The sequence below is a fragment of the Astyanax mexicanus genome, chromosome 9 (genome assembly GCF_023375975.1).
Source record: "Astyanax mexicanus isolate ESR-SI-001 chromosome 9, AstMex3_surface, whole genome shotgun sequence".
Taxonomy (NCBI): Eukaryota; Metazoa; Chordata; class Actinopteri; order Characiformes; family Acestrorhamphidae; genus Astyanax; species Astyanax mexicanus.
Genome location: NC_064416.1, coordinates 8011733 through 8032085, shown reverse-complemented (window position 1 = coordinate 8032085; position 20353 = coordinate 8011733). Strand labels below are relative to the sequence as shown.

Genomic DNA, 20353 nt, shown 5'->3' with positions numbered 1-20353 from the left:
CTTTCAAAAAAATTACGATTATTCAGCTTAGCTTTCAGGGTACCCTATATAGTCCAAATCTCTTTGTTATTCTATGTATCGGTGATTAAAGCTCTGTTGAAAAATTTTGGACATTGTATATCATTAAACTGAATTATTATGAATATTTATGCATTCCTGCAACATATCTCTAACAGAATGTTACATATTAAGTGAACAACAAAATTATGGGAAAACACATAGTATAATTTGGACAGTTTCCATCCACTCCATCCATCCACAGTGTCTGGCTAAAAGCTGAATTATTTCATGGGTTGTTTTATTAGACAGTGCTTAAGGAAAAGAGAGTGATTGGGAACAGAATACCTATAGTGTAATCCTGGGCCTTCATGTAAACCAGTTGTGTTGTCATATTTACAGTGTAATTGCCAGTATCCGTTATCCTTTGCTTCCTGTTTGGTGTGAATAATTTATGCTGCAGGGACTCAGAGAAACTCCCCAGTCAATCAGCTGTGGTTTTGTTGCTCTAGATAGCCCACTCCTCATATCTCAGCGGCTGGTGAACATCATCAGCTGTGTAGTCTTACAAGCATTTATCACAGCTGCACTACTAACACTGTTTAACAGGGTATTAAACCTTTACCAGATCATTAGAACTCCTAGAATGCCTAGCCCTTTTATGTTATTACACTTGCTGGTATTAAATGTCTGAGGTTTAAATAATACAGGCTCCTCCAAAATCCTCTCTAGCCATGCTCTAATCATCTGCAGCAGATGTGGATCACATGATTCTAATTTTACACATATGAGAAAGTAATAAATTTGTGTTGTTCTAACTTTTTAACAGGATAATTGCATTTCTGTTAATTTCCTTTTACAAAAGCTGTTTAAAAGTAATATAGTTATATTACCTCCATCTTTTATTACTGTTCAAATGAAAAATAAATGTCCATATGCTTACATAATGTACGTTAAGGAAGACTTTTAGCGATTTCACTTTTTTCATTGTATGTCACTGTGAAGAATCTATCAGAACTTTACGGTATCTACCATGTTATTTTTATTAATTCATTCATTTATTCATCATCAAACCCACTTAATCCATTCTGGGTCGAAGAGAGTCAGAGTCAGTTCCAGAAGACATCCAGCAGACTCCGTCGCCAATCCATCACGCAGATGTTGTTTTTATTATTGTATAGAAGATAAATGAGGCTTTCGTTTTTGCTGGATGCACTATGTTTTTTTACAAGGTGAGCTAATTCAGAGCACAGTTTGGATCAGTACGAGCTTATTATGGTTAGAAATACACTAAAATGAACAAATTGGTCAGAAACTGAAACAAACAAAATAAAAAAATTGTCAACAAATTACTCACTATTGTATAAATTAAACAGCCTAAACGTATTTAAGGAAAAGAAGCAATTACAAAATTACAACAGGGCCAATTCAAACGGTGCATTCCTATACTCTCCTTTTCTGTGCGTACTTTCATAAACACTTTGGCTGGTGGCAGCTCTTTACTATTTTTACTGGATAAAACTACTTGAGCAGTGAGGAACAGAGCTTTTGGTGTGCGTGACATTTGACATTTGTGTATAAGAAGATTATTATCCATGCCAGGCAGCGCAAGAGTCCTCAGAGGTGAGAGTACCCTCGCTTCTAACTTATGTATAGATTTATTAGGTATTAAGCATTGTTACCTAATTGTAAAGGAAATAACGTGACAAGCTGAAACATCATGTTACAAACTTAACCAATTACACAAGTCCACCACATGGACGCATGGCTTTCATATCTGGAGCATACCGAACCCTCAGAGAAAGCACATTCGTGTGAAAACGCCTATAAAACATTAATTGAACACAATCCCAGCAAACATACAAACAAAGCACAATACATTTACCGATACCTCAGCATGTGCTATTCTACTCATACCTTTACCTTAGCATGCGCTATTCTAATCAGACATTTACCTCAGCACTGCTGTGCTAATCATGAATTTAACTCAGCAGTGCTATTCTAATCATACATTTACCTCAGCAGTGCTATTCCAATCATACATTTACCTCAGCAGTGCTACTACAGGCCTGTGATAATCATGAATTTACCTAAGCAGTGCTGTGCTAATCAAAAATTTACCTCAGTAGTGCCACTAAAGTCTTATAAGAAAAAATACACAAAGAGTAAAATTTACACAGAGAAAGGTATCCAGTCTTTTGGTAAACAAATGCTAAGGCTAAGCTGGCTCAGCTATCGTAACTATTCCTAACTCTGCAAAGCTTTTTTTTTTTGAGTAGTACAAAAATTGACATAAACCTGGAGTTTCTTGGCTATTTCTGACTTCCTGTATAAAATAAACAAATAATTTTGATGGCCAAATACTCAAAGCATCCCTAATTATTGTGTTTATGTCTGACTACCTTCACTAAATACAATTAATAAAATAATTTCAGTTGATCAAATACTCAAAGCATCCCTAATTATTGTGTTTATTTCATCAGAAAGAAGATAAAACAGGAGTGATTTGAGACTAGAATTTTGACACTGACTGAATAAACATTGTGAATGTTTTTCTGACCCTGTACCACAGAGTGTCCTCTCTGACGCCTGCCCTGTGACCCCTCACGCCCGCTCCTGTCTCCATGCTGGATAAACTGGGCCTCCTCTCACTTCCTCGCTGACTGACAGCTTGCAGGGAGGTCAGGAATGTTCTGGGGCTCAGACCCGTCGCTCTGACGAAACGCAAACAGTAAGACAGCTCAGCTTACAGTTACTGTGCTGAATAAGCTCTGGAATTCCCTAGTAGAAACCTGCTAACACACTAATGCTAAATATTCTGAGAATGCACTTATTTAAAGGGGCCTATATTAACTTATATTCCACTTATAACACTGGCGTAGGCACATTTGTGTGAGTGGATATTTCTGGACACCCCCCTCTTTCAAATCAGGCATTAAATTCTTCTGTCTTAATGAGAGAATGTCTGGAATCTGCAGAATTTGACTCAGCTCAGACTGATAAATTACTGTTACTGTGGGCCAATTCATTGCCTTTATACTTCTAAAGCTCTGAAAAAAAATAAAAGACCACTTGTGTTGTTGTTTTATTCTATAATCTACAGACAACATTTCTCCAAATTCCAAATAAAAATATTGTCATTTAGAGCATTTATTTGCAGAAAATGAGAAATGGCTTAAATAACAAAAAAGATGCAGAGCTTTTAGACCTCAAATAATGCAAAGAAAACAAGTTCATATTCATAAAGTTTTAAGAGTTCAGAAATCAATATTTGGTGGAATAACCCTGGTGTTCATGCATCTTGGCATGTTCTCCTCCACCAGTCTTACACACTGCTTTTGGATAACTTTTTGCCACTCCTGGTGCAAAAATTCAAGCAGTTCAGCTTTGTTTGGTGGCTTGTGATCATCCATCTTCCTCTTAATTATATTACAGAGGTTTTTAATTTGGTAAAATCAAAGAAACAAATTTTTTTTAGAGCTGTATATTAAACACACACAAATTATAAACTTAAAAAAAATCAATAGCTTGACAACTGAATAGGACTTTGTAATGTTTTTCACTACATACATTTTAAGATATTAATTTCCACCATAGACTTATAATGGGCTGTCTGTCGATCTACCTTCCTCCCCCTTAAGTAAGAATATGTCTGTCTGTTTAACTGTCAATTTATGTGTCTATAATTTTTCTAGCCACCTAGCGACACCTTAAAAACACCACATCCACACATCCATCCTTCTGTCAGTAAGACTGTCTGACTGACTATACAGGTGCATCTCAAAAATTTTGAATATCATTGAAAAGTTACTTTACTTCAGTAATTCAGTTCAAAATGTGAAACTCATATATATTAGTTTTTTTAAGCATTTATGTTTCATTGTTGGTGATTTTGGCTTACAGCCAATGAAAACCCAAAAAACTGTATCTTAGTAAATAAGAATATTATATAAGACCAAGTCCTGCTGGAAAACCCTCAGCAGAGGGAAGCATGAAGTGCTGTAAGATTTTGTGGGAAAACAAAACTGCACTGACTTTAGACTTGATAATAAAACACAGTGGATCAATACCAGCAGATGACATGTCTCTCCAAACCATCACTGATTGTAGAAACTTCACACTAGACCTCAAGCAGCTTGAACTGTGTGCCTCTCCACTCTTCCTCCAGACTCTGCTCCCTTGATTTACAAATAAAATGTAAAATCTACTGATGATCAGTGATGGTTTGGAGAGACATGTCATCTGCTGGTGTTGGTCCACTGTATTTTATTATTAAGTCCAAAGTCAGTGCAGCTGACTATATTATATCTATATAATATATGAGTTTCATATTTTGAACTGAGTTACTGAAATTAAGTAACTTTTCAATGATATTCTAATTATTTGAGATGCACTAGTACAATGTCTGTCTAATTTATATTACATGTCATTCTAAATATTTACTTTTCCTGTTTTTATTGCACTTGTATTTCCCAAATAATCACAATAAAATAGCTAATAAGACAACATTTGTACAAAACATACATAGCCACATTTATAATGCAAGCTGAATAAATGTATTGTGGTTTACAGGTGAAATGAACTCCAGCTTCTGAAATAAAAAAAGGCCTCTTCAGTACACTGTAGTTACCGTACATCAATCATCAAAATCATATGATTAAACAGTACCATCTACTGGACACACACATGTGTTGCAGGTATAGTGATAGCAGTTTTATTGCTAGTTAGTGTTAATAAGTGAGGCAAATGTTGTTATACAATGCAAGAAGTGAAAGAAGAAGATTAGTATACAATTTATAATACTGTTTATATATATTTTTTATATAAGGGGATTCATGCAGAGTGGAATATACAAAATACAGCTCTGGAAAAAAATAAGAGACCACTTCAGTTTCTGAATCAGTTTCTCTGATTTTGCTATTTATAGGTTATATATATTTGAGTAAAATGAACATTGTTGTTTTATTCTATAAACTACAGACAACATTTCTCCCCAATTTCAAATTAAAATATTGTCATTTAGAGCATGTTCATTTCACTCAAACATATAACTATAAATAGGAAAATCAGAGAAACTGATTCAGAAACTGAAGTGGTCTCTTAATTTTTCCATAGCTGTATATTCCTGTATTATGAAGTATTATAAAGTATTAATACAGTATTAATACTGTATTAACATGAGCCTCTTTTCTACTGCAGAACCGAATGGTTACTAAGGCCGTGCTGTTTCATAAAACCCAGTAAATATAGCAAACATAAATTTGACATTTGATAATAAGCTGATCAAGGCAACCAATAAAAAAAACACAATGCAGTTTTAGTAAGTTTACAACAAGAATCTAAGAATATAAACAGTCAAATATACTTCTTTACATATTATTGCACATATACATAATTTTATATTTGACCCACTTGTATGCCTCACTGTACTGGACGTAGATATTCCATGTAACAGTATATAAAAAGAAAGGTAAGTAAGTAAATAAGTAAATAAATAGATAAATGGCCATACAGGGTTAGCATGCCAGTGACTGGTCTCATCAACATACAGTTAGGTCCACTAATATTTGCACAGTGACACAATCTTCATTATTTGGGCTCTGCATGCCACCACACTGGATTTAAAATATTAAAATATAGATGTAATTGAACTGTAGACTTTCAGGTTTAATTTAAAGGGTTAAACACAAATATCCTTTAAAGTGCTTAGAAATTGCAATTATTATTCCACAAAACCTCCTCATTTCAAAAGTAATCAGACAAATTATCTCAAAAGATAAACCCATTAAAAACCCTTTAAAATCCAGTGTGGTGGCATGCAGTGTGCAAATCAGGAAAGATTTGGTCACTGTCCAAATATGTTTGAGCACTTTGTTACACTATATTGCCAAAACTATCCATACAGCTTTTTATGCTTATCTGAAGGCCACATGAAGTTTGCAGTTCTGTAGTGATGTAGTGATTCTGCAGAAAGCAGGTAACCTCTGTGCATCCGCTGACCCTGATCTGTTATTTTACTCTGACAGAGCACAGAGTTGCTGTCACTTCCACTGTGTTAGATTTTCACTGACAGGTGTGAAATATTTGGTAGTGAGGAAATTTCACAACTTTGCACAGTTGGAGTTCACTGAGGTCCTGAAAGCGAGCCCTTCTTTTACTAATGTTTGTAGAAGCAGTCTGCATGGCAAGGTTCTTGGTTTTATGCATATATGGACATAGAAATGATTGGAACTTGAGTTCAATGATTTGGATAAGTGAGGGAATACTTTTGGAAATATAGTGTAGCCACTACAGCTTTAGCAATACAGCAACCAGACTTATCTGACATCGCTAACACAGCATTAGCAATCCGGCTAACAGGCTTGTCCCACATGTCTAGCGAAGTGTTTGCATGGCTAGGGGCCTTGTGCAACATTACTACTGAAGTGTAATCCCTCAGCCTATAAGCCTTACCAATGAACAGTTCTATGGCCCCATGTATGGTTAGCTAACTGCGCTGAGACATCGGGCCCAGCTCAGTTATTAAACACACTTTGTGTATGCTTATGTATTTCCACTTGGTTCTCAAATATATAAATATACACTCCAAGCACGTGAAATACATGCATCCATTTACTGGAAGTCAGCTGAAAGAGTTTGGTGTCAGGAGTCATGTGCTTCTATAAGCATTACCCATCAACCCCCACCAGAGCCCCACCCACTAGATCAGTTGAAGAAACGACATTTTGCTCTGCTGGTTTTACCAGCAACATGCTTCATCTGAGGGAGGCATCTATACCTACTGTCTGTGCCAAGTCAGCAGATGAGGAAGATGTAAGTACTTACAAATAATAAGTTTGGAGCTTCTATTGCAGATGAGCATAAACTAGCTTGTTTGAGTTTTGGCCAATAAGTGTATTTGCATAAAAATGACAGAGCCTTTAAACGGCTCATTCTGGCAAGAATAGAACTGGTGAGATCTCTATCTTTACTGCAAAGAACTTCACAAACGTGTTTTCTATAGACCAGAGGTCGGGGATCCCTATCTCCTTATAAAGGCATTTTTTCCAGGCCATGTCCCAATTCACTAGCCGGGGCAGCGGTAGTGTATTGGACCGCGACCCTGACGGCACGGGTTAGATCCTGTGTGAGAAGCAGTGTGTTTATTTATTTATTTTTTGTTTCCTTTCTTCTTGGGTTTACCTGCTTTGAATTCAACTGTTCTGCAATTGGGTTCAACAACTCTCTGGGCTGGAGAGCTACTAGTCTGTAGCACTCCATTCCATTACACTTCATTTTCCAAAACAGAATATGTTTTCATTGTGGCTTGTCATATAATGGCTTGGAAAATATCTGGCCCGCGGCCAAACTTAATTGTCGACCCCTGGTATAGACCATAGACCTATTTTAACTTTTAACGTGTAAAAACAGGTATAATACATTGTCTTTAAGCAGAACTTTTATCATCTGTGCTTAGAAACATTCGGCTCTACAGTGGAAAAGTGGCTCAGGGTAATTCACAATATAGGTGACCAACATTTGCACAAGCTAAAGCTTCTTCTGGCCAAGATGAAGCTTTGCCCAGCTTACTGCTGCTGCATCCAAGAGACATAAGCCTATTTTAATGCAGTATATATTTTTTTAACACTTTGCTGGATCAGTTAATCACAAGTTCCTCGCCTGTGTGACTGCACTGGTGTCTCTGGAAACTGCTCTGCAGAGTAAAGCTCTTCCCACACTCTGAGCAGAAGTACGGTCTCTCTCCGGTGTGAACTCGCTCGTGCTTCCGGAGGGATCCTCGCTCTCTGAAGCTGCGTCCACAGACGGCGCAGTCGAACGGCTTCTCTCCGGTGTGGATGCGCTGGTGCACCTGGAAGGTAATCTGCTGGTTGAAGCTCATCCCGCAGATCCCACAGGAATAGGGTTTCTCTCCGGTGTGAATGCGCTCGTGTTTAATGAGGGTTGCTCGCTCTCTGAAGCTGCGTCTGCACACCGTGCAGTCGTACGGCTTCTCTCCGGTGTGGATACGCTGGTGCACCTTGAAGCTCCTGTGCTGGTTGAAGCTCCGGCCGCACTCCGAGCACTGGTACGGCCTCTCTCCCGTGTGAATGCGCTGGTGAGCTCGGAGATGACTCTGTGTGGTGAAGCCCTTCCCGCACTCTGAGCACAGGTACGGCCTCTCACCTGTATGTGAGCGCAGGTGTGTTTGTAGGTTGCTAAGCTGGCTGAAGCTCTTGCCGCACTCTGAGCAGGGGTAGGTTCTTCTGTTACCCGTAGTTTTAGCAGTTTGTTTTTGAGGAGTGCTGGAAGAGGTTTCCTGAGCACAGGAGCTTACGCTAAACTCCACCTCCTCTACTTTAAACTCGTCTTGTATCAGAACTGTGATGTATGCCCCATGTGGATCATGTCCTCCAGACATCTCTGTAGATGTTTCGAGCAGTGTAGGGGAAGGAGAAGACTCAGACCAGGAGGACATCGTTTTCTGGAGGAGAGAGAAATAAATTAAGGATGCTTAGATATAGCCATTGATTGCACTGATCATGCAAACAATGCAGAAAAATAATTAATTAAGATACCTTTTAAACATATTTCTTCTTCCAAAAGCAGTAAAACAGTAAGGCAAACTACGTAAAGTAAAGCTTAACTAAGTAAACAAAACTGAGATTCTTAAAAAAAAAAACCTTTTGAAGTCAAACAAGAGTTGGATGTTAAACTACTGAGATTTCTCTCCTAAAAACTGTTTATTTGGGTGAGTAAAAAGCGTTTCCATTTATTTACAGCAAGCTTAGATTTCCAGATTTCCACTAAGGCTGGGTGCAGCAGCATTAGCATTAGTGGCTAACTGCTACCGCTAGCGTATTTCAGGCCTGTTTTTATACGTACATACCCCTTACTCACTTCCTGGCCAAAAGAAACAAAAAAAAAAGTTGCCACCAAAAATGGTCTCACACTAATATTTGGTTGGACCGTCTTTAGTTTTGATTGCATAACGGATTCACTGTGGCATTGTTTCAATAAGCTTCTGCAATGTTACAAGATTTATTTCAATCCAGTGTTGCATTAATTTTTCTCCAAGATCTTGCAGCAGCATTGATGATGGTAGAGTCTGACCACTGCACAAAGCAGCTCTTCTCCATCCAGCACATCCCAAAGATTCTCAATGAGGTTAAGATCTGGACTCTGTGGTGAACTCTCTCAATCCATGTGTGAAAATGATGATCTCATGCTCCCTGAACCCTGAACTCTTTCACAATTCCAGCCCCATAAATCCTGACATTGTCATCTTGGAAAATGCTTGTGTCATCAGGGAAGAAAAAAATGCATTGATGGAATAACCTGCTCTATATTCAGTATATTCAGGTAGTCAGCTGACTTCATTCTTTCAGCACATACTGTTGCTGAACCTAAACCTGCAGACCAACTGCAGCATCAACCCCACATCATTTACTTACTTAAATCCAGGCGGCAACATTTTTTTTTTTGGTCAGGCAGTTTATATGAGGCCCTAGGTCAGTCAACTGTGGAACTTCAAAAGTGGCAATGGTCACTGGAAGAACTGCACATTTGCACTTTTAAGACACTTAAAGAAAATCATCTGATACCATGGCAGAAGAAAAGAATGTTGTGAAAGTCTAGAATTCAAAATAGTCCTAAATTAAACTAATTACATTAACTACACTTCATTTTTATATAATAACCTAATCTCAGGTACAACAAAACAGCAAAGTGACATTAAAGTGATCATTTACCTGAACATAAAAAGAGATCTGCACACAACAACGTGACAACACAGAGCTTTATACCTCACTGTATCTCGTATAAACACAGACAGGAGTATTTTATAAGAGTTTACAGGAGATATATGATCTAAAATCATGTTTAAAAACCTTAAACCCTCCGTATTAATAATCAGACTGAGCTCCAGCAGACAGAGCTAACATTAGCTGCTCAGCTAACGCTATGTTTCTGAGCTGGAGTTCAGTTTAAACAGTGAAAGTCTCTCATGTTTTAATCTGGACTAAATAAACCGGTTTAAACAGTGTAAACAGTGTAAAGAGGAGCTGGGAGAAACTCTACCTTCAGCAGCAGCTCCTGATCTTCTGATTCAGACTCCAGCAGCTCTGCTTTTGATCACAGCTGCACCTCCTGCTTCTGCTCCTCTCATTCTGGAGCTTCACCACACAAAATACAGATATACACACCCCAGCTGGACACCAGGGGTATTACAGCCCTTGTAATAAAGTACAATATGAGATTTTAGCACTAAGAGTCCTAATAAATCTGTGTATCATTTGTTCTTTTAATTTTCTTTTTCAAAAATTATATTTAAAATTTTTCTCCCCAATTTCCACAGCCAATAACCCAACCCAATCATGTAGACCAACACATGCCTCCTCCGGCTTCTTTTCGAACTGCTGCTGATGAATCATTCGCCAAGTAGCAACATAGCGCACTCGGAGGAAAGCGCAGTGACTCGGTTCTGATACATCAGCTCACAGACGCAGCCTTGTGCTGATCAGCATCACCCTAGGAGTGATGAGAGAAAAGAGTAACTTCTACCCACCCACAGAGAGCAAGACCAATTGTGCTCTCTCAGGGCTCCAGCAGCTGGTGGCAAGCTGCATGAACAGGATTCGACCCGGCGATCTCCTGATCATAGTGGCAGTGCTTTATCCTGCTGGATCACTCAGAGCCCCTTGTTCTTTTATTTTTTTTTATTTAGAATCTGTTTTTATATATATATATACAGTGAGTCCAAGAAGTATTTGATCCCTTGCTGATTTTCTTTGTTTGCCCACTAATAAAGACACTATCCTTCTGCACTTTTAATGGTAGATATATTCTAACATGGAGAGACAGAATATCAAGACAAAAATCCAGAATATAATTTTAAAGAATATATTTTAATTAATTTGTATTTCAATGAGGAAAATAAGTATTTGATCCCTCTTGCCAAACACACTCAATACTTAGTGGCAAAGCCTTTGTTTGCAAGCACAGCGGTGAGACGTTTGTTGTAGTTAACCACAAGTTTAGCACACACACCAGGGGGAGTTTTGGCCCACTCTTCTTTGCAGATCCTCTCTAAATCATGAAGGTTGGTGGGCTGTCGCTTGGCATCTCTGACCTTCAGCTCCCTCCATAGATTTTCGATCGGATTGAGGTCTGGCGACTGGCTGGGCCACTCCATGACCTTAATGTGATTTTTCTTGAGCCAATCCTTTGTTGCCTTTGCTGTATGTTTAGGGTCGTTATCATGTTGGAAGACCCAACCACGGCCCATTTTCAGATCCCTGGCAGAGGGGAGGAGGTTGTCCCTCAGGATTGTGCGGTACATGGCTCCATCCATCTTCCCAGTGATGCGGTGAAGTAGCCCTGTACCCTTGGCAGAGAAACACCCCTAAAACTTTATGCTTCCACCTCCATGCTTGACGGTGGGCACAGTGTTCTTGGGGTCATAGGCAGCATTTTTCTTCCTCCACACATGGCGGGTGGAGTTGAGGCCAAAAAGTTCAATTTTGGTCTCGTCTGACCACAAAACCTTCTCCCAATAACTTGGTTCATCTTTCAAATGATCATTGGCATACTTGAGGCGCGCCTCCACATGTGCTCTCTTCAGCAGGGGTACCTTTCGGGCACTGCAGGATGTGAATCCATTGTTGCGCAAAGTGTTGCCAATTGTTTCCTTGCAAACTGTGGTCCCAGCTGCCTTCAGGTCATTTGCTAACTCCTGCCGAGTGGTTGCAGGACGATTTCTGACCGTTCTCAGCATCATTGCCACCCCACGAGGCGAAATCTTCTTTGGAGCACCGGGCCGAGGTCTGTTGATTGTCATGTTATACTCTTTAAACTTTCTGATAATTGCACCAATAGTTGTTACTTTCACATCCAACACCTTACTAATCTTTTTGTAGCCCATTCCAGCTTTGTGAAGGTCAACAATTCTGACTCTGAGGTCCTGTGACAGCTCTTTGGTTTTACCCATGTTGGAGACTTGAAATCTGTGTGATCTGTCTGATTCTGTGGACAGGTGTTTTTCACACAAGTGATTAGTGAGAACAGGTGGCTTCAGGTCAGGTAAGTTGATTGGGAGTGTCTAACTGGTCTGTAAAAGCCAGAACTGCTAATGAATACTAAGGGATCAAATACTTATTTCACTCCATGAAATACAAATCAATTAATATATCTTCCTTAGATTTATTTTCTGGATTTTCTTTTTAATATTCTGTCTCTCCATGTAAGAATACATCTACCATTAAAAGTATAGAATGATCATGTCTTTATTAGTGGGCCAACGAAGAAATTCAGCAAGGGATCAAATACTTCTTGGACTCACTGTATATATATATATATATATATATATATATATATATATATATATATATATATATATATATATATATATATATATAAACTAAAAACGGCTTGTATTTTCTGTTTTTCATTTGATGATCCAACAAAAATGGCAAATAAAAAAAAGGACTAGAAGCAGTACTTATTTTAGATTTTTCACCAGCATTTCCCCTTAAATGCTTTCTGCAGTAACACACAGACAGTCATCCTTCATAAAAGTTTTATTTCCTTTATTCATGACTGGAATTGACGGTGTTTATGAAAATATGTCTGTCTACAGAGACACACTTCTGCACACTTTAACCACAGTTTATTTACTGAATTTTTTAAAAGTTTGTAATACATTAACAAAACAAAAATACAAAATGTTTAAATTGAAACATTATTCACCGGTTTGTGAAGCATAGCACTAAAAACTTCTGAAAAAAATTAAAAAGCCTGCCCAGCTCATTCAGGTCAAGGGTGCTTTTGTTCAAGTGTAATAGTTTAGCTGGTCGAACAGCTTGATCAATCTGAGCAGTTTTCAACCTCCTTGACCAGTAAAAGATCAGCTTAGGCCATCTGAAGCTGGTTTTGAGCTGGATTTTCAGCAGGACAATACTGGTTCCAATGGTGGGGGTACACTACAAGAGTTTTGCCCCGATTTTAACCCTGATTCTTAATGTGGCCAATTATGTGCTAGTTGGCTGTAGTTTGCAGATTTTTCTTGCTTCTTATTGGCTAATGGCTATTATTATTTCAGTTCTATCTTAAATGGTACTGTGGCCAAAATGTATCTGCTGCATCATTTAAGGTGGAATAAAAAATTTTATCAAACATGTCTGATACAGTATAACCCCAGGTCATGCTGCTTTGGCATCAGCAGCCAGAGTCCGAGAAAGTGATCCAACTAATTATTACGGTGTGTGATTATTTTTTTGGCCAGGCAGTGTATATAAATATATATGAATCTGATTTGCAAACATAAGGCCAAAATTCTTAACTCCACCTTTCAAACACGGCTCCATTCTCTATCCAATTGTCGATTGGTTGTAGTAAACAAATGGCCTCGAAAGCTGTGCACAGTCCAGCACAGTTGTGTGCAGATATTTCCAGTTACAGCTGAATTCACACTTTTAATCACAGAAAACGCTCTTAGTTACCTTTCAAACAGTCGTTTAAATGCCTGATTAAAGGGGCGATTACTGTTGTTTTGCTGTTTTCCTTGGTATGCATTTTTTGTCTTACATCACTACAGTATTCTTAGCATGATGGCTATGAGTGAGATATTATTACGCCGGCAATGGGCCCTGCTTTACATTACTTCCAACATGGTCCAACATCGCTACTGAGGCTTTGGCATGCCAGCCACCAGTTTCCTGGCATTAGCACAGCCCGGTGCTAGCTAATAGACAGATCCCTGAGTCTATAAGCCCTCCTACTAAACGGTTCTGTGGCCCCAGGTACCGTAAGCTAACCACGCTGTAAGTATTCTGTGCCAAACTAAAAACCATGTCCCTGTGGAAAAGCCACCGGATTGGTTATCCTCCATGTTCAAAACCATTCATTGTGGGTAATTCACAATACAGCTGACTGTATTTTACATTTTCCCAAGCTAAAGCTTTTTAAGATGTAGCTGAAGCTTCTCTACCCAGCCAGGTACTTCATCTGCACGACTGCAGCTGCATTACTCAACAGGTCTTAATTTTCTGGAAACTTCCCACACTCTGCTGGATCAGTTGTAGAGCTCCTCGCCTGTGTGACTGCGCTGGTGTCTCTGTAGGCTGCTCTGCAGAGTAAAGCTCCTTCCACAGTCTGCACAGCAGTACGGTTTATCGCCTGTGTGACTGTGCAGGTGCAGCTGGAGGTTACTGTGCTGTTTGAAGTTCTTCCCGCAGTAGGAGCAGTAGTACGGCTTCTCTCCAGTATGAACGCGTTGGTGTCTCTGGAGACTGCTCTGCAGGGAGAAGTTCTTCCCACACTCTGAGCAGAAGTACGGCCTCTCTCCGGTGTGAACTCGCTCGTGCTTCCGGAGCGTTCCTCGCTCTCTGAAGCTACGTCCGCAGACCTCACAGTCGAACGGCTTCTCTCCGGTGTGGATGCGCTGGTGCACCTGGAAGGTGCTCTGCTGGTTGAAGCTCATCCCGCAGACGGAGCAGATGTAGGGCTTCTCTCCAGTGTGAACACGCTCATGTTTAATGAGGGTTCCTCGCTCTCTAAAGCTGCGTCCGCACACCGTGCAGTCGTACGGCTTCTCTCCGGTGTGAATGCGCTGGTGCACCTTGAAGCTCCTGTGCTGGTTGAAGCTCCGGCCGCACTCCGAGCACTGGTACGGCTTCTCTCCGGTGTGAATGCGCTGGTGAGCTTGGAGGTGACTCTGTGTGGTGAAGCCCTTCCCGCACTCTGAGCACAGGTACGGCCTCTCTCCTGTGTGGATGCGCTGGTGCGTTTGGAGGTTGCTCAGTTGGGCAAAGTTTTTGCCGCACTCTGAGCAGTGGTAGGATCTCACCTTGCCTGTAATTTTCTCTGTTTGTTTTTGAGGAGAGCTGGAAGATGTTTCCTGGGCGCTTTCACTGAGCTCCACATCCTCTACTTTAATCTCATCTTGTATCAGAACCGTGATGAATTCCTCTTGTGGAACATCTCCAGACATCTCTTTGGACGTCTGGAGATGTGTAGGGGAAGGAGGGGAAGATTCAGAAGAGGAGGTCATTGTTTTCTGGAAGTGAGACAGAGGAAAAATTAATTCCTATAAATAAATATTGAGTGCACTGATTAAATTAATGTTACATTTAGGCCTGTCACAATAATTAGATTATCGATGTATCGTTCAATAAAATGCACATTACATCATTTTTATCATTTTAATAATCGTGATATTGACCATTGCACTTACAAAATGCTCTTACATATATTACATATGACTGTGGGGGAGGCCACCATGACCCGGTAGTGCAGAAGCACATAGAGACACAGACACAGGGAGTGAATGAACTCAAAACTTACTTTAATTAGAAAAAAATGCCCTCCATCCACACCCAAAACAAACTTAAAGAAACATATTAACATGCCAAGTGTGGCTCTAGTCTCTTAACTTTAGTGTCTCTTAGGTTTGTGTTGCCTCAGTTCTTTAAGGTTCTTTATGCCGGTCCAACGCAGGCCAGCTGGGACAGACCGGGGCTGCACGTCATGATGTGAGGCCCATGGTTCCCCGGCTCCACACTTCACACTTCATATGAGTATAACTTTCATTGATTCAAGCTAGGAACTTTTAGGGTTCCAAAATTAGGTGTGTGAAAGAAATGGAAATTTTCATGTCTTCAAAAGAGTGTAATTTCTTTGTTATTATATTATGTTATCATTATATGGTAGAGCATTGGTACAAAGAACTGAATTAAGAACTTCATTTTTTCCCTCTGCTGACAACTTTTATAGAGATGTGGATTTCATTTTCCAGCAGGACTTGGCACACTGCCCACACTGCCAAAAGTACCAATTGGTCTTACATACTATTCTATTTTTTTGAGACACTGAATTTTGGGTTTTCATTGTCTTTAAGCCATAATAATCATCAACAATAAAAGAAATAAACACTTAAAATAGATCTCTCTGTGTGTAATACATCTATATAATATAGTTTCACATTTGAACTATTTCATATAAAATTATATTATGAATTCTAACTAAAAGAGCTATTGTTAAATTTTTTCTCTGCTGGATTAGAGCTATAAATTATGATATTTGGAGATAAATCATGTTTATGAAGCTTAAATCTCTCTATAGGATCATATAGACCCAGCAGACAGAGCTAACATTAGCTTTAAACAAAGACAGGGGTATTTTATAAGAGTTTAGAGGAGATATATGGAGATAAATCATGTTTATAAAGATTAAATCTCTCTATAGAATCAGAGCTAACATTAGCTGCTCAGCTAACGCTCTGTTTCTGAGCTGTAGTTCAGTTTAAACAGTGAAATTGTCTCCATGTTTTAATCCGGACTGAATAAACCGGTTTAAACAGTGTGAACAGGGTAAACAGTGTAAAGAGGAGCTGGGAGAAACTCTACCTTCAGCAGCAGCTCCTGATCTTCTGATTCAGACACAGCTGCACCACAGAATCTCTGATACAGAGGAGAATTCACACTTGAGAAGCTGCACTGGGTTTATTCCACCACTAGATGGCGCTCACGAGGGAGTCCAAATTACTCACAATTAAGAGAGCACTTAAGTTTCTGACTCAGTTTCTTCAATTTTGCTATCTATAGGTTTATGTTTGAGTAAAATGGACATTGTTGTTTTATTCTATAAACTACAGACAACATTATTTCCAAATATAATTCCATATAAGTTGCAAATAAAAATATTGTCATTTAGAGCATTTATTTGCAGAAAATGTGAAATGGCTGAAATAACAAAAAAAACATCCAGAGCGTTCAGACCTCAAATAACGCATATAAAACAAGTTCATATTCATAACGTTTTCAGAGTTTAGAAATCAAAATTGGGTGGAATAGCCTTTCTAATCACAATTTCCATGCATCTTGGAATGTTCTCCTCCACCAGTCTTACACACTGCTTTTGGATAACTTTATGCCTTTATTCCTGGTGCAAAAATTCATGTGATTCATGTCATTAATGTGATCATCCATCTTACTCTTGATTATATTCCAGAGATTTTCAATTTGGTAAAATAAATTTAAAAATCATTTTAAGGGGTCTCTTATATATATTTTTCTTTGTTTGGCAAACTGACAATGATTCAATCTTCTAAAATGGCCATGTATTTAACCTGGATCTAACTGATTACTGTAATTACTGTCTGAAATAATATTATTTTTAATATTAGAGATATGAAATGGGTAATCTCCCTAAAAACTATCTCTGGCTGCTCCCACCCACCTCCTGTTTCTGCTCTTCACTGGAGCTGCTGCAGAACCACAGATACACACACAGCGCCCCCAGCTGGACTGTAAAGGAGTTACAGAGTAGCGTTTTACAAATAACCCTTATAATAATAATAATAGTATAATTACCATGTAAAGTCTGTTCTATAATAACTCTAAACTAGGGTTTACGATACGGCAGAAATCTATGCCATAATATAGTTCTGAATTTTAGTCGAAAACGTACAATATCGATATTAAAAACTGTATAAAAGCCACCACTCGTGGTATTACTAATGCATCTCAAAAAATTTGAATATCATTGAAAAGTTACTTCATTTCAGTAATTCAGTTCAAAATGTGAAACTATATTACATACATGTATTACACACAGAGTGAACTATTTTGTGTTTATTTATTTGATTGTTGATGATTATAGCTTACAGCCAATAAAAACCCAAAAATCTGTATCTCAAAAAAATTAAATATTTCAGATGTAATGAAAATGATCCAACCCCTACTGCAGCAAAGTGTTTAAGCCAGCTTAACAATTATTTTTATATTGTTCACAATCAGATCAAATAGGCTGTTATTTCTGCAAAAGGAGGATCCACTAAATATCGATGTAATTTTTTTCTGTTGGGGTGCTTAAATTTATGTACCTGCCTATTTTAGTTTAAATAATTATGGCAAACTTTCTGTAAATCCTATAAATATCACATATATCACTGTGTTCGTTTACTATATGATATATTGATATATAACTGAAATTGCTGATCGGAACAACCAATGATTTATAAAGGAAAATCATGAAAATTATCAGGGGTGCCCAAACTTTTTCATATCAGTGTACATGTTGAAATATTTAAATATTTTCAAAAATGCATCAAGGAAAACCTCTGCTTTTAAAATACTGTATATGCACACATGTGTATGGGAGCCCATCACACAATCTTTGTCTTAGAAGGGATCTGTTTAAACATCTGGTAAATTATCTGTATTAGGTGTGCTGGAAGCAGGGAAAACATCAAAAACATCAAAAGGTGCAGAAATGGAGTTATTTCAGTACCAGTGATGGAAACCACAACTCTAGAAGAGAATGTCTATGCTATATGAACCTCAACAATTCCCTCCTCAGTCTTAATGCACTTGTGCTTCTTCAGCGTATACGGGTGCCTGAAGTTGCGGCCGCAGTCTGCGCAGTAATACGGCTTCTCTCCGGTGTGGATGCGCTGGTGCAGCCGGAGATTACCCTGGTGTTTAAAACCCTTCCCACAGTACAGGCAGTCGTAGGGCTTCTCTCCGGTGTGGATGCGCTGGTGTCTCTGCAGGCTGCTCTGTAGAGTAAAGCTCTTCCCGCACGCCGAGCAGAGATACGATTTCTCTGCGCTGTGGCTGTGCAGGTGCAGCTGGAGGTTACTGTACTGTTTAAAGCCTTTCCCGCACTCCGAGCAGACGTACGGCTTCTCTCCGGTGTGGATGCGCTGGTGGACCTGGAGGTTACTCTGCTGGATGAAGCTCTTGCCGCACTCCGAGCACTGGTACGGCTTCTCTCCGGTGTGAATGCGCTGGTGAGCTCGGAGATGACTGTGTGTGGTGAAGCCCTTCCCACACTCTGAGCACAGGTACGGCCTCTCACCTGTGTGTGAGCGCAGGTGTGTTTGGAGGTTGCTCAGCTGGGTGAAGCTTTTGCCGCACTCTGAGCAGGGGTAGGATCTTCTGTTGCTTGTGGTTTTCAGGGTCTTTATGTGTAGAGAGCTGGAAGATGTTTCCTGAGCGCTGGAGCTTTCACTGAAATCCACATTCTCTACTTTAATCTCATCTTGTATCAGAACCGTGATGTACTTCTCTTCTGGAACATCTCCAGACATTTGTGTGGACATCTTAAGATGTGTAAGGGAAGGAGGAGAAGACTCATTGTTTTCTAGAAGAGAGACAGAAAAAATAAACAGTTAGGTGATGATATCTGCTTGAAATCATGTTTATGAAGCTTAAATTTCTCTATAGGATTATATAGATCCAGCAGACAGAGATAGTATCAGCTCTAAACAAAGACAGGGGTATTTTATAAGAGTTTAAAGGAGATATATGAAGATAAATCATGTTTATAAAGCTTAAATCCCTCTGTAGGATCATACAGATCCAGCAGACAGAGCTAAAATTAGCTCTGAACACAGGCAGGAGTATTTTATAAGAGTTTAAAGGAGATATATGGTCATAAATCATGTTTATGAAGCTTAAATCTCTCTGTACGGTCATATAAATACAGCAGACAGACCTAACATTAGCTCTAAACACAGACAGGAGTATTTTATAAGAGTTTAGAGGAGATATATGGAGATAAATCATGTTTATAAAGCTTAAATTTCTCTATAGGATCATATAGATGCAGCAGACATGGCTAACATTAGCTCTAAACACAGGCAGGAGTATTTTATAAGAGTTTAAAGGAGAAATATGGTGATGAATCATGCTTATAAACCTTAAATCTCTCTATAGGGTCATATATATATAGCAGACAGAGCTAACATTAGCTCTAAACACAGACAGGAGTATTTATAAGAGTTTAGAGGAGATACATGAAGATAAATCATGTTTATTAAGATTAAATCTATCTATAGGATCAGAGCTAACATTAGCTGCTCAGCTAACGCTCTGTTTCTGGGTGAAATTGTCTCCATGTTTTAATCCGGACTGAATAAACCGGTTTAAACAGTGTAAACAGTGTAAAGAGGAGCTGGGAGAAACTCTACCTTCAGCAGCAGCTCCTGATCTTCTGATTCAGACTCCAGCAGCTCTGCTTTTGATCACAGCTGCACCTCCTGCTTCTGCTCCTCTCATTCTGGAGCTTCACCACCTCAAACACACACACACAGCGCCCCTAGCGGATTTTATTATTCATACAGTACCAATTAAAAGTTTGGACATAACTCCTTATTCTACGGAGCCCGGGAGGGGCCGTGGATAAAAAAAACAATTAAATCGAGTGAACGATGTAGCAGTTCGTGCTCACGTTTTCTTTAATTCGAGTGAACGATTTGCAATTCGTGCTCACGATTTCTTTAATTGGTGCTCACGATTTCTGTAATTCGTGCGCACGATTTCTGTAATTCGAGTGAACGATTTCTGTAATTCCTGCTCACGTTTTTATGCAATAAGAC

General features: G+C 39.0%; 2 protein-coding genes across 5 annotated transcripts; both read right to left on the bottom strand.

The window, feature by feature from the left end:
• Positions 1-4518: 4518 nt before the first annotated feature.
• Positions 4519-20064, bottom strand: LOC103031623 (zinc finger protein 239). 4 transcript variants are annotated; one of them, XM_049483338.1, is made up of 3 exons: positions 19946-20064; positions 18832-19116; positions 4519-8160 (listed from the first exon to the last, which is right to left on the bottom strand). In XM_049483338.1, exons 2-3 carry the CDS (start codon positions 19073-19075, stop codon positions 7634-7636), a joined length of 771 nt encoding a protein of 256 aa, XP_049339295.1. In that variant the 5' UTR covers positions 19076-19116; positions 19946-20064; the 3' UTR covers positions 4519-7633. The 4 variants fall into 4 exon arrangements, with proteins under 4 accessions (XP_049339295.1, XP_049339293.1, XP_022541337.2 ...); XM_049483336.1 differs by lacking the exon at positions 18832-19116 and having other exon boundaries at positions 4519-8458; positions 19946-20061; XM_022685616.2 differs by lacking the exons at positions 18832-19116; positions 19946-20064 and adding an exon at positions 10054-10163 and having other exon boundaries at positions 4519-8458.
• On the bottom strand, positions 12546-16666 carry LOC125804535 (zinc finger protein 239-like). Its single transcript, XM_049483331.1, has 2 exons — positions 16377-16666; positions 12546-15028 (listed from the first exon to the last, which is right to left on the bottom strand). Exon 2 carries the CDS (start codon positions 15020-15022, stop codon positions 14045-14047), a length of 978 nt encoding a protein of 325 aa, XP_049339288.1. The 5' UTR covers positions 15023-15028; positions 16377-16666; the 3' UTR covers positions 12546-14044.
• Positions 20065-20353: the final 289 nt, after the last annotated feature.

What these genes read in the sequence shown, in the direction of transcription:
- LOC103031623 (XM_049483336.1), bottom strand. Translation starts at nt 8,452, where the DNA reads ATGTCCTCCTGGTCTGAGTCTTCTCCTTCCCCTACACTGCTCGAAACA.
- LOC125804535 (XM_049483331.1), bottom strand. Translation starts at nt 15,022, where the DNA reads ATGACCTCCTCTTCTGAATCTTCCCCTCCTTCCCCTACACATCTCCAG.